General features: G+C 38.0%; 5 protein-coding genes across 5 annotated transcripts; 3 read left to right on the forward strand and 2 right to left on the reverse strand.

Annotated features, from left to right (window-relative positions):
• LOC104788634 (gibberellin receptor GID1B-like) lies at nt 1,395-3,509 on the forward strand. The gene is made up of 2 exons (XM_010514398.2): nt 1,395-1,628; nt 1,965-3,509. Exons 1-2 carry the CDS (start codon nt 1,590-1,592, stop codon nt 3,006-3,008), a joined length of 1,083 nt encoding a protein of 360 aa, XP_010512700.1. The 5' UTR covers nt 1,395-1,589; the 3' UTR covers nt 3,009-3,509.
• On the forward strand, nt 6,226-6,899 carry LOC104788635. The gene has a single exon (XM_010514399.1). The coding sequence runs from the start codon at nt 6,287-6,289 to the stop codon at nt 6,806-6,808; it is 522 nt and encodes a 173-aa protein (XP_010512701.1). The 5' UTR covers nt 6,226-6,286; the 3' UTR covers nt 6,809-6,899.
• On the forward strand, nt 7,236-8,417 carry LOC104788636 (methyl-CpG-binding domain-containing protein 4). Its single transcript, XM_010514400.2, has 2 exons — nt 7,236-7,438; nt 7,705-8,417. Exons 1-2 carry the CDS (start codon nt 7,397-7,399, stop codon nt 8,215-8,217), a joined length of 555 nt encoding a protein of 184 aa, XP_010512702.1. The 5' UTR covers nt 7,236-7,396; the 3' UTR covers nt 8,218-8,417.
• On the reverse strand, nt 8,306-9,015 carry LOC109133151. Its single transcript, XM_019246212.1, is given in 4 exon segments — nt 8,306-8,458; nt 8,460-8,614; nt 8,616-8,747; nt 8,749-9,015. Coding segments are annotated over 4 exon segments (441 nt in total). The 5' UTR covers nt 8,863-9,015; the 3' UTR covers nt 8,306-8,418.
• On the reverse strand, nt 9,161-10,634 carry LOC104788637. The gene has a single exon (XM_010514401.2). It carries the CDS (start codon nt 10,011-10,013, stop codon nt 9,603-9,605), a length of 411 nt encoding a protein of 136 aa, XP_010512703.1. The 5' UTR covers nt 10,014-10,634; the 3' UTR covers nt 9,161-9,602.

Here is a 14,063-nt window from a genome sequence, read left to right on the forward strand (position 1 = left end):
TTTTTTTTTTTTTGGTGCTGTTTTAATTTAAGCAAAAGAAAACAGCACAACCCTTTTGTCGCCACATGCCATGGCGTTGGTCGCACGCTGGATATCTCTTTATGTATTTTTTCTTTGTCACCTTCCTTTAACTAATTTTTTTTTTTTGTGTTTACTAGTATTTTATTTTACAAAATTTGCATTCACACTAATATAATAAAAAAGTCCAAACAAAAAACCATCATTGATTGATAAAAAAAAAAAAAAAACTTGTGTAGTCTTTACCTTTTAAAATAGTTTAAAGCTGCCTAACCATACTTTTGAATTTTGTTTTTTTTTGGTAGTATTATACTATATCATTAGATGATGAATGATCTTTTAAAGCAACTTTTGTTTTTATTTTCTTCTTCTTTTTTAACTCGAATATATATAGCTAGCTTATGGATTCTCTTTTTAAATTCGTTTTTTTTATTTTCCATCACATGGAACCAATTCAGCATATTATATAATTTGATAATTGTATTTATACTAGTAGACAACAAAAGTCTAGGAAAAATGCGAAATACTAGTATTTGTTACAATAAGAGCAAAATAGACATAAATGACAAAAGTAAAAACATAAGAATTTGTTAAGTAGTAGTAATAAACTTTACAAAATCCTCAGAATTTCACAAAATGAAAAGTAGTTTTAGCTAGGGAGAGGAAGAAAACAAAAGAAGGAAACAAAACAAAAGGGTAGGAAAAATAAATAAAAAATGGATGGTCAAAAGGAGCACTTATGAGAGAGAGCGTTGTCAGGACTGGCGTGCCCCAATTGCCCAATCCTCTCTCTCTTTCTCTCTCTCTTCCACATTACAGATTACACCGTGGCCTCCCCTCTTTTTTCTTTTCATTTTTTTAATTTACATTTTCTGTATTTCATAGTATAAAAAAATTAATTAATTCAACTATATAAACAAAATAAAATTTTTAATCAGCCGACTGAAAACCAATAAATTACCTTATCGTCGACAAAGTTAACCCAACAAAAAAAAAAATTAAAAAAAAATGGATAGTACTTATAAGGGTGGAGGGTGTGGGACCCAGATACGGAAACAGTAAATAAATAAAATAAAAATAAAAAAGAAAAAAAAAAGGAAGGAAGAGAGTCGAACCATATCATCAGCTTCAGCTCTGCTCTAATAATATTAATACAGAGTATTCAACGTACGTCTCTCTCTCTCTTTCTCTCGCACCTTTGACTCTCTCGAACGAACGAACCAACCAACCAACCATCAGCTCAGCCTCTCCTTCTCTCTCTCTCTCTCTCTATTGTACTTCCGTCTTCCTCTCTGCTGCATCTCTCTCTCTTTTTTTCTCCAGCTCTCTTCTCTCTCTCTCTCTCTCTTTTTCTCTTTATTTAAAATCTCTCTCTCTCTCTTTCTTTTTTTTTTTCCTATTCTGGGTTTCTTTCAAATCCATCCCCCCCCCCTTTTTATAAAATCTTCTTCTTCCTCTTTTCTCTACTGGTAATTATTGGTAATGAGGTCTTCCCTTCATTGATTTTACACACCGAAGATTACAATTCTGCTTCCTTCCTGCAGTGTTTTAAGTTTCTTTACGCTGTGGCTATGGCTGGTGGTAACGAAGTCAACCTCAACGAATGCAAGGTTCTTCTTTTATTTCCTCTCTCTCTCTCTCTCTCTCTCTCTTTTACTCCTCCTTCTCACAAAACACACACACACACACACACAAAAAAAAGTCTCCCTTTTCGTTTTCCTTAGATTTGCTTCCTTCCTTGCTCAAATCCCTTTAACTGAATTTAAGATCATAGAGATATTTATTTATATATAGGATTCACAACACCCACCCGTACGGACGAATTTCTTTGTTTTTTTTTTTTTTTAAAGAGCAAAGAAGGAAAGGGTATAATAAAATCTAAGACGTCCCATCATATCTATCATCTGATGTTTGTTTTGTTTTTTAAATTTGGGGCTTTGCTGTAGAGAATTGTCCCACTCAACACATGGGTCCTCATTTCCAATTTCAAGCTCGCTTACAAAGTCCTCCGTCGTCCTGACGGTTCCTTCAACCGTGATCTCGCCGAGTTTCTCGACCGTAAAGTTCCCGCCAACGCTTTCCCTGTCGACGGCGTCTTCTCCTTTGACCACGTCGACTCTTCCACCAACCTTCTCACCCGTATCTACCAACCTTCTTCTCTCTCTCCCCACCACCACCGTCACGGTACCCTCGACCTTACCGAACCTCTCAGCACTACTGAGATCGTTCCTGTTCTTATTTTCTTCCACGGTGGCAGCTTCACTCACTCCTCCGCCAACAGCGCCATCTACGACACTTTCTGCCGACGTCTTGTGAGCATCTGCGGTGTCGTTGTTGTCTCTGTTGACTACCGGAGATCCCCCGAGCATCGTTACCCTTGTGCTTACGACGATGGTTGGAATGCTCTCAAATGGGTCAAGTCCAGAGTCTGGCTTCAGAGTGGTCTACACTCCAATGTTTATGTTTATTTGGCTGGTGATAGCTCTGGTGGCAACATCGCTCACAATGTTGCTGTCAGGGCTACCAAAGAAGGTGTTCAAGTCTTGGGTAACATTCTTCTTCATCCTATGTTTGGTGGACAAGAGAGGACTCCTTCTGAGAAGACCCTTGATGGCAAGTACTTTGTCACTATACAAGATCGTGACTGGTATTGGCGAGCTTATCTACCCGAAGGTGAAGATAGAGATCATCCAGCATGTAATCCCTTTGGTCCGAGAGGTCAAAGCCTTAAAGGAGTCAACTTTCCCAAGAGTCTTGTCGTTGTTGCTGGTTTAGATCTTGTTCAGGATTGGCAATTGGCTTATGTGGATGGGCTTAAGAAGACTGGTCTTGATGTCAATCTCTTGTTTTTGAAGCAAGCTACTATTGGGTTTTACTTCTTGCCTAACAATGATCACTTTCACTGTCTTATGGAAGAGTTGAATAAGTTTGTGCACTCCATTGATGAGGATTCTCATACCAGCTCAACTCCTTTGCTTCTTACTCCCTAGCAACTTGTTGCTGATATATACATTAAGAGAAGAAGAAGAAGCACTAGAGGGATCGGTTTGTTTTGCCTGTCTATGATGGGTTTTTGTACAGTTTTCTCAAGTATTGTTTAGTGTTCAGTAGGGTTTTTGTTTTTTGTTTTTGTGTTCCTTGGTCTCCTGAAGCATAATAAGTTGGCTTGTTGTGAGATCTTGGCTGCGCCTGAAGGAAGACCACTTCGGTTATCGCCATCTATCGGTTTAGGGCTAAAACCGGGACATGGTACTTTGTTTGCGTACTAGTATGGGTAGACTTTAATTGGTTCTCTAGAGTACAGAGGGTAAATTAAAAGACAACTAACTTTGTCTTCAACATGTTGTGAAAAAAACTTATCCTTGGTGTGGATTTGTGTATGTTTATATTTACCTTTTGTGTTCGCATGCTATTAATAGAACGAGCATGTCTTTTGTTGTTGTAATTTCTCACCTTCCTCTTGTTATTTTAGTAAACCTTCTTTAGTTATCCTTGTAAGTCTCTCAACGTCGAACTCTCCAAGCAATTGCTCTATCTTTGCTACAATTGTGAAAACAAATAAAACTAACAAAACAGAGAAAAAAAAAAAAGATCCAATGATCTAAGCGAAAACCCTATGGAGACATGTGGCAATGGCGTTGGAGTGAAGTATAAAGAAAGAAAGAAGAGGAAATAAGTGTTAGAGAAGAGAAAAGACAAGTGTTGTGTGTGCATTTGAGGCAAAAGCTTCACAATACCAATCCCCCATCCACCCAAAATAAGAAAAAAAGCTTACACAACCAAAATTAATATATTAAATAATGATTGGACAAAAATGTCAAAATCATCCATCTCTTTTTTTTCTTCTCTTTTATATTCCCTTTTTCAATAGTTTTAGTTTTTCCTTGGCATCTTTTGCCTTATTGCCTCTTTTATGTGCATGTATTTTTTATTTAGTATTTTTGGAGTTTCCTTGTAGTGGTTATGAACTTTGGGGGGATCAACATGGACCCCCTCTTAGAGAAAACAATCTCTTTTGTCTACATATGTTTGTTTCTATATATTTACACATTTCTTTATAAATATATTATTTATAAACAGAGCTCATGTGTGATATTGTGTATTCTTATTCTTATGAATGCCAAGTGGTAGGGACATTGAGGGCTTGGAGAAAAGAAAAAGGCAAAAAAGCGATTTATTTTCTCTTTTGTTTAGTTGATGGTCTTCTTTTTAAAAAAATTAAAATAATCATAGAGGGAGGATATAAATAAACATTTTACAGGTAACTTCTTACTCTGAATGAATATGATTTTCTTTTCCCGATTAACATTGACTTTTTTTAGTCCTAGCATCTTTCAAAATTAACTCTCTTTTTTTTTTTTTTAAATCTTGTCAAAGTATTTATGACCAAACTTTGGGTCATTGATGCGTGTGTGACAAAGACTCTCTCGTTTGTCTTGTAATGAATTTTGTCTTGGCAATTTACTTGGGGATAGTGTCTCTACTTTTTAACTTGTTTTTATTAGTGTGAATGGGATTTGCTTATGCTAAATTAATTTATGTTTATTGCTTGCTTGGAGAAATTTTGGATTTTTCATTTTTGGAAGAAAGCATCGCTACCATTTAGCTTTGTTGTCTTTAATTCTGACAAAAAAATCTTAAATATGTTTGGTGATTTATCAACATCTTCTGATTTCTCCATAATTCATTAATTTGTCGTTTACACTAAGATTCTTTCTTTTGTCAATGGATTGGCTTTGTCGTTTGTAGACTATATTCAATGCTTTAGATCCAAGATTACAAAATTTATTATATTCATCATCTAACTAACTTTGTGCTTAAAGGTTTGGTATGAGGAATCTTTAATTTTCCTTCAAAAGGGTATCAATTATATATAGCTTTTGGGTACTACTATTCACTTTTTTTCTTCCATCTAGTTCACATTAGAAGTTAATAGACTCGTTGCGTTTGGTAGTGGCAGTTAGACTAACATATGACATATCAGATGTTGAAGGAGGAGGTGTCGATCATGTTATTTGGGACGAAAAGATAGAAGGGAAAAAGTTTTATATTTAGTACTGGTAGATATATTTATTGATGAACGTTTACAATTATCTATACGAAGATATAACAATGATGTGCCTAAGAAATATAATATCAGACTCGATCAAAGAATGTCATAGATATCTCAAAACTGTGCCTAAGAAATCAATCAAGAACCTAAACCAGTTATTAGTAAATATGATTTGATTTTTTTTTTTTTTTGGTCGACACAAATTAATAGTAATAACTTTAGCTAAACTGATCATATAGATATTTTTGTTGACCTGATATTGAACTATATAAATCTATTTCTATTTTGCTTTCTATACAACCAACTGCCAAGAGAACATAAAAATGACAAAAAAAATCAACCAAAATATCCGATTCACACTTGAGAACAAAATAAGCTGATTATAGAAAAGAAGAAAAAAGGGTAAAAGTTGAGAAAGGAGGTAGGAGAGGGAAATATGATAAAAGAAATCAGATACTAATAATGTTAGGGAGAAGTTAAAAGAGCAGAGCTACTCTGAATGGAAAGTGTAGTAGATGGTGCAGATATTTCATAGAAATGGAAGAAAAATAGAAAAACGAGAGAGAGAGAGAGAGAGAAGAGACAAAACACTAAAGCATTAGACAACGATGCGTTTGTCTTTACTAGCTTAGCCTTCTTAGCCTAGTAAACCCCTAGAGATTCAAGGAATAAGACACGAGAGATAAGACCTTTCTCATCCCCTCGAAAACCCCAAACTCCATTAATACATCCTCTCTCTCTCTCATACTGTATTACGTTGCATTCATGATCATCAACTCGTCATTCCAGAGTTGTGGAGACTTGGCATGCCGTTTAACGGTCTAAATGGACTTGTAGTAACGTGTTTTCTTATAAAATGACACAGCATATCGTTTATAACATACATATAACGTATAATTGATGACATTTGTCGACCGTCTTAAGGATCCTTTTGGGCCTATAAATGGGCTGTTCATTATCGATCTATAAAGCCTATCAAAGTAATGAGATAAGTTACTTATTTAACGCCGTTATAGAGGGGGTTTACGTTAATGACTACTAATAATTCTTGTTCCGCTGGCAAAAACCTCTCGCACACGGCCCACCAGAAACTATAAATTTAGAGGCCCAAAACGTTTTGACTTGAAAAAAAACAAAAAAAAAAGGGAAGAGTTGTGAGATCAAACGTAGTAGTAGTAGTAGAGTTGCGAGAGAGAAGAAGGGAAGTGTGCGGTTATGTTAACCATGACGTCATCCTCTACGATTCTCACCGGAGAAGACGAAGAAGAAGATCACCGCCCGCCCGCACATTCTCATCGACGGCGCTGGAGCACTCCGGATGAGCAGCCGGATACACAAGAGTGCAGGGAACATAACAACAATCTTGACAGTTACAGCAGTTTCTATCTAGGAGGAAAGATATCGTCGCCGTGGGGAACGCGTGGACCGCCGCTGCTCACTGACTCGTCGAGATGGCGCGGAGAAGAGAGGAGAGGAAGAAGCGTGACTAGGAAGCGAGATCTGCCACCGTATTTGACGACGCTTGATTGTAACGGACGGCCGAGATATCATCACAGGAGAGTAAGAAGCGAAGGAAGGCTTGAGATTGCCAGCGTGGCAGTAGATTCACCCGAGATCGTTAGTGTTCGTGGAATAGAAGGACTCAGAATCGGAACAGTTAGAATTAGTCAACAAAACCATGCAGATGATGATGATGATGATGATGATGATGATGATAAACAACAACAGAATCACTGATCTTCCTCTTGATTTTTCTTTATAATTTTGGTGCTAATTTTTCGGGACAAAACGAGATTTGTAGTCTGATCCGTTAGAAACAGAGAAGGAAAAGGAATGGGCTTTACTAATGAACCAATAGGCCCATATAAATATATTTTTGCTAAAAGCCCAACATCATTCCCTGCGTTTGTGTGTGTGTGTTGTGTATGTATTCTCTGTCACAATTAAACGGATGGATAGAGTTTTGGTAGACTCAGAACAGTGGTGAGAGAATCAGTCAAAAAAAATGATAAATCTCTCACTTTTTTTTTTATTCATACTAAATATCCGGGAACAAACGAAATTGTAGAAGTATGGGCTTCTTCAAACAAATTAATAATATCATGGGCCTGAAGCCCAAAGTCAATTCGCTAGTGCCGACGTGCTAATATATGATTTGTCAGTTACAGTGTTTACATATCGCAGAGGCTGTGAGATTATCATCACCGTTCGCAGAAGCAGTATTAATTTGTGAGAGAGAGAGAGTTAAAGAGGAAGAAAGAAGCATCACTTTTTTTGGGGGCAGAAGAGAAGAGAAGATATTACTGTATTTGGGAAGTGAGAGAGATGGAGCAGGAGATCGGGAAATCAGCAAAACCAAAAGCCAAGGTAAAGAGTCTTTCAATTTCTTGTTTTAATCGTCTCTAGGGTTATCAGATCTCTTATTGTAGCGAGTAATGTTGGAATAATTTATATACTAAACAAGCCCCAATAGGAAGGATTCTCTAGGTTTTCTGGGTTCACCGATCTGTGACTGTTGTTCTTGTTTGTGGGGGTAATTACTGTTAATATTATCGATGTTAGGGTATTATCGGTTTTGCAAACTCTTGAGTCTTGTTGTTGTTGTTGTTGTAACACTGAGACTTTGATTACAGAAGGAATTTGCACAAGGGAGGTTGATTGATACATATGCTGCACAATGCGAGAAGTGTCACAAGTGGAGGGTCATTGATAGCCAAGAAGAGTACGAGGACATCAGAAGCAAAATGCTCGAAGACCCTTACCACTGTGAGAAGAAACAGGGCACTTCTTGTGAAGACCCTGCTGATATCGACTACGATGCCTCTCGCACTTGGGTTATCGACAAGCCTGGTGTCCCCAAGACTCCTAAAGGTTTCAAGCGGAGCTTAGTTCTACGGAAAGATTACTCTAAGATGGACACTTACTACATCACTCCTACCGGGAAAAAGCTCAGGAGTCGCAACGAGATTGCTGCTTTCGTTGAGGCTAATCCTGAATTCAACAACGCACCACTCGGTGACTTTAATTTCACTGTCCCTAAGGTTATGGAAGACACTCTTCCTCCTGATGCTAAGCTTGGCTCTCCTGTTGGTGCTACCTCTACTGCTACTTCTAAGAAGACCCCTCTCAAGCAGACTCGAGACTAATCATCATATGTTGTGCGGCTCATCCAGTTTGTTCCATTTTTCTTTTGTTTCTTCTCATCCCTTAAACAATGCTCTTGGAGTTTTGTGTAAATTTGATGTTCTCTTAAAACTTTTATGAAAGCTGGGGATGATCTCTCGTGACTGCTTTAACTGGGAACTCAATTTCAATCTAAATACTCCTCGTAAGAGATTTATAAGCATTTATGTAGAGGTAACAGCTCCGGGAATTCTCTCCTGGCATCACACCTTATATAGTAAGCGGCTCTTCTTGAAGTATACTGCACCATGTCTCGAACACTTGCTCGTTGTCCGTACTCATGGACGTGATGCATCCGGACAGATAGCTTTTGTGGGCCTCTGGTTTGGTCTTGGTGCGGGGGCAAACGGTCATGCAATTGTTGATAGAGTCCTTCAAAGAGTTTGGAAAAGGCTTCGCAGAAGGGATCTTTTTCCTCTTCTTGCTGCCCACTTGTCTCTGTTTCTATCTTCGCCATCATCTTTTCGTTGATATCATGTTTGCAGTGGTGCTTAGTTACACTGTTCCACCACCAGATCTTCTACTATTCTTGACACTGTTGTACTTTCCAATACCAGAGTAGCCCAAATCAGTGCAATGACTACTAACTTCGCTTTTGTTGGTCCCATAAGATTATGTATGGATTATGATGATAAATCTTTGTGTTCACTTATACTATATAGAGGGGTTTGTGACATGCAAGATTCTGCGGGTGTTATGGGTACGTGTAGGTCAAGATTTTCCTGCCATCCACTTGTACATCATGCTTTAGCCTGTACATAGTCGTGTCCAAATCCAACTAAGAGAAGGAAAAAAACGAAACAGAGACAATACAAGTTCCAATTACTTGAATTTGTAGGTGTCTTTTTCTTCTTTGTTCTTTATTTCTTCAGTTGTTATAAAAGATAAAGAACTGAATCTAAGGTACAAACATCTCTAATTAGGCAAAGAATGAACGTATCACATCAGTATGGAGAATGAATTGAGGGGAACAAAAAATTTGTTACATTTTCCTATTATGATTTGATTCCCAACCTGCTTATTAGTATGGAGAATGAAACCTGTCAATCATGGTAGGTAACATACATACAAGTTCTTATATATATATCACTTTACGACTAAAATACCTGCAACACCTTTGAAAAAAGTTCTTATATATATCTGATATTATGCAATAAAAATGTTTCAAAATACAAGTATACATACATAGATGTAATTTAATTATGTGAATGCAGGCAATATATATATAAATGAATTGATGAAAATCTTAGATAGGATTCCTTAAGACATAGTATATGATATGAATAATGAGGTGAAGAAAGAAGGGTCTGTCTGTGCAAAACAGAGAGGTCATCATGTACTAACTTGGCTATAAGCCCTTTCGCATCTTCTCGAGCCTACTCTCAATGAAAGCATGTGATTTCCTATTTATATCATTCAAAAGCGGCTTCGGCTGTGATTTATCAGCTCCATTATGAGATCGCCTAATGCTTGGCTCACTCGATATGCTCTTCTTTGAGCCGTTGTTACCATTAACAAGCATGATCACCCTCTCTTTCTCGGAGCCTGAGGTATTAATATTGATGGGATTAGCGTTGTCCTCCGAGTCTTCTCGTTGCTTGAAATAAATAGTGATATCAGATTTTGATTCGTTCTTGATCAGTTTCTTTGTCACAGAGCTGCCTTCCTTGTGACTCGCCATGAGTTTAACGACTACAAACCTGAAAAACCAGCGACAAAAGCCTCTCTTGTCATCGTCTTCTTTTCCTCTCTGCTTCATCTCTCTTTGTTTAATTTACATGAATGTTTTAATTATATGGTCTTTGGTTTATATGAACAAAAATTTAGTGGGGATTATGGATTTGTTTTTCTTTTTCCAAATGGTTTGCTTTGATTCCACGCTTTGGAAAAAATGTGATTGTCTTTGTCTTTTCTATATCAAAAAGAAAACAGAATTTTTATCTACAGTTTCTTTCTTCTTCATACTCTTTTTATTGGTTTGCTTTAACTAAAAAGCAATCTACTTTTTGTGCAAGTTTTTCTTCCATTGTAGCTGGAGATTCGCTTCTTTATTGAAAGATGAAGCTCCCTTAATTATCACTGAAATTTGTTTTGGTTTGAGTGGACGAAAACTTGAAAAAGATTCTTTGTACACTTAGACTTGTTGATCTATAAAAGTACTTCTCCCCATGTTTCACTTTTGTTATTGTCACGTTTCATGTCGCGTGAATCACGTGTGTTGAATGATGATGATGCTATTGACTAAATCTATTAGATGTCAAAACGTACGCAAGGACAAAAAAAAATGGTTTGTCATTGGAACATAACAAAGCCCCGTTCAGTTAGTCCTTTAGGTGAGAATAACTGTAGTGTTTCGAACGGCCATGGTATCATCGGAGGAGAGACCACAGAAGCTCCACACACGCGTCTCAGCCTAATGGGTCTCTCCACCGCAAGTTTCTCTCGTTACCGAGGACTTAGACAAGTCCAAATCCCATTCACTTTAGTCCATTGGCAATTATGACACTATGTACTTTGCAGATGCATATATATGTAGAGACGTTATATTATATTCTCATCTCCGTGGTCGGAGCTTTTAATATATTGTTCTCTGATTACTACTTACTACTAACTGAATCAAGTGATTAACTTAAAAAAGAATTGGACTTTTGGGTTGATGGGGGTAAACCAAGTCAGTGTAGTAGTGCAACACATGGACGACTCGCAAGAGCCCAGATAGCAAGCTATCTTGATGGACTCTTCCCCTTAATAAATTGAGTTAATATCATGTGAGCCGATGGCCCACATATCAGATATTAAACTGATAAGAACAGATACTACACTTGATCTTAGCCAAAAGGCCGAGAAAGGTATGATGTTGTCGTTGGGCTCGACCCCTCTTTTATACTTGGGAGAAAGGGAGTACATTTATCTTCCTAGCCGATGTGGGACAATATACACAACCTCTTAAGAGTCTTAACAAAGACAAAATTAGTCAATGACACCACTAACTTGTCTCCGTAATTATCCTAGAGAAAAAAATGTGCAACAAATCGCATTTAAGTTTGAAAACTAGAGAAAAAAATGTGCAACAAATCGTATTTAAGTGTGAAAACTTACTGAAGCTAATCTTATTCTTAGATTACGTATAACTAGCCTACTCTTTTGTCCTCAGATTGGGAGAATAGCATCAGTAACTGAGCCACACACACCTTTAGGATCTGCGTTCTTTCAAGTCATCATGATTAGAAGCCACACCATCAAATATCAATCATCTTTTAGATCCAAATATTCAAAGACCTCGTTTTTGAATGCACTGCCCATATATACAGGAACAAAACGTTTGTGCTCTGGTAGCTCTACGAATAGCTTCCTGCATATATATACATAGCAATTAGCAAGCCAAAAATGTTACAGTAACAAAAACTGCAAGTAAAAGAGCAATAAATATCTAAACGTGGCAATTCATGGACTATTACGAGCCAGGGTTCTATTATGTAAATACTATATAGTCTTGTAGAGTTTGGTATTTATGTTTCTATCCTTAGGTTAAATATTGTATCTACTATATAAGGCACACTTTGTGCAACGTTATGAATAAGAAACCTTTTATACATCTTAAGGGTTTTGACATGGTATCAGAGCTAAACCTAATTTTTTAGGCTATTCGATCCTCTGTTTTGCTTGGAGAACTCTGTTCTTCTTGTTTTCTTTTGATTTCTCTCTTTTCCTTTGACCTTGGTATATCGATCATTCTGTCGATATATCTCTCTTGGAACTATGACGGACGATCAGTCTGTTTCTAAGGTTGCCTCGATGCTGACTTCGGGTTCTAAGTCTCGTCTTGAGTCTACCCGACGTCGAATCGACCCCTATGATCTCTCAGCTGGAGATAACCCTGGATCCGTGATCTCACAACCACAACTTCGTGGATCCAATTACGATGAATGGGCTATGAACTTGCGTCTTGCCTTGAGAGCAAGGAAAAAGTTTTGTTTTGCGGATGGATCTATCCCTAAACCTGATGATGAGTCCGATGACATTGAGGATTGGTGGGCAAATAATGCTATGGTGGTGTCTTGGATGCGACAAACTGTAGCACCGGATTTAAGTAGCTCCCTCTCGCATCATGAAATTGCTTCGGACTTATGGACTCACATACAAAAGCGATTCTCGGTGAAGAATGGCCAAAGGGTCCAGCGTTTGAAGACTGAGTTAGCTAATTGTCAACAAAAGGGTTCTGCGGTGGAAGCTTATTATGGGAAACTTACGAAACTATGGACAAGCCTTGCTGATTTCCAACGTGCGAAGACAGTTGAGGAGATTGCCAAGGAACGTGAAGAAGACAAGTTACACCAATTCCTAATGGGTCTTGATGAGAGTGTCTTTGGTGTGGTAAAGTCTTCTCTTTTATCGCGTGATCCACTTCCATCTCTTGATGAGGCTTATCAAGTTGTTACTCAAGATGAGGAATCAAAGAGAGCGGGTAGGCTGATGGAAGAACGGAATGAGGGGGCTAGTTTCGCGGTTCGTGTGGCTCCGCGTACTTATTCATCTCCTCCACTACGAGATCCTTCGGCTGTGTGTACGGGCTGCGGAAGGAAAGGTCATTTGGCGGATCACTGTTTTCGTAAGATCGGTTATCCTTGGTGGTGGGGCGATCGTCCTCGTTCCAAACTCCCTACTACTTCACAGGCTGGTCCGGGTGGTTCAAGCAGTGATCGTCGTGTCTCGGTTGTTCCTTCCAAGTCTGTTGAACCTACACATGTTCAACATGTTGCGGCTTCAGTGTCTCTCGGACATACCAATATCACCGATGCTGATCGTGTTGGTTTTAGCGAGTTAAGTGATCAAGATTGGATCAAGCTGAAGGATATGCTTAATGCACGGTCTGTTGGTACTCATGATCCTCTTGCTGGTAAGTTTTTTATTGAGTCTTGGATTATTGACACTGGGGCTTCTAACCACATGACGGGAAGCATTGATTTCTTAACGAATGTTTGTGATATGGCTCCTATGTTTATAAAACTCCCTGATGGCCGGTTTACGGTTTCTACTAAACGCGGGATGGTCTCTCTCGGTTCCCATCTCACTTTGTGCAACGCGGGATGGTCTCTCTGGGTTTACGGTTTTGACATGGACGCTAGAAATGAAAAAAAAATGCCTAAGGCAAGTTAGGACCCGCACGTTTCAACATTCGCTCAGGATTGATATCTTTTTAAGTGAAATCAACGATTTCAATAACATAAGTTGCCAACGATATCTTATCTATTATCCGGAACCATCTCTTCCTATGTTTCATGCAAAGAATATTTTGAATGTCAACGTTATTATATGTGCCACAGCACACACTGCCAAGTAAGAGACAATAAGTGAGAAAGAACAAACCTCAAAAGCAGATACATGCTCATCGTTTATAAATTTCTCTGTGAGTACATCATCAACTGTTTCCTGAGAAATGAAAATCAAAGGAAAACAACCATGATCAGCGACAAGCAAAACATGATCTCCAACAGGAAATGGTTACCAATTGATCAAGTTAGCCATATACTAACTCAAAACGTTTTTTTAAAAAAATGTATGAATATTATCATATATATTGTTTGAGAGTAACTTAAACACAAAACCCAAGGGAATATTGACCAATGACCAGCTGGAGCAACGTAAGTAATATAATCCCCATGGTGATTCATCAAAGTGTTCTCAAAGAAGGTCTGCATTCAAGAGTTACTTGACGTTCAGGAAGAACTGTTCCCAGTTTAAACAAGGGTAACACCACAGTAACTGAATATCACAGAAGGTTGCCTGGATATTGCAGCTTGATATAGCG

The sequence above is a fragment of the Camelina sativa genome, chromosome 5 (genome assembly GCF_000633955.1).
Source record: "Camelina sativa cultivar DH55 chromosome 5, Cs, whole genome shotgun sequence".
Lineage (NCBI taxonomy): Eukaryota > Viridiplantae > Streptophyta > Magnoliopsida > Brassicales > Brassicaceae > Camelina > Camelina sativa.

Bases quoted from the DNA above. Each gene is read 5' to 3' on its own strand.
- LOC104788634 (XM_010514398.2), top strand. From the start codon at position 1,590: ATGGCTGGTGGTAACGAAGTCAACCTCAACGAATGCAAG. The intron at 1,629-1,964 runs GTTCTTCTTTTA...GCTTTGCTGTAG, and splicing joins TCAACCTCAACGAATGCAAG to AGAATTGTCCCACTCAACAC.
- LOC104788635 (XM_010514399.1), top strand. From the start codon at position 6,287: ATGTTAACCATGACGTCATCCTCTACGATTCTCACCGGAGAAGACGAA.
- LOC104788636 (XM_010514400.2), top strand. From the start codon at position 7,397: ATGGAGCAGGAGATCGGGAAATCAGCAAAACCAAAAGCCAAG. The intron at 7,439-7,704 runs GTAAAGAGTCTT...CTTTGATTACAG, and splicing joins CAGCAAAACCAAAAGCCAAG to AAGGAATTTGCACAAGGGAG.
- LOC104788637 (XM_010514401.2), bottom strand. From the start codon at position 10,013: ATGAAGCAGAGAGGAAAAGAAGACGATGACAAGAGAGGCTTTTGTCGC.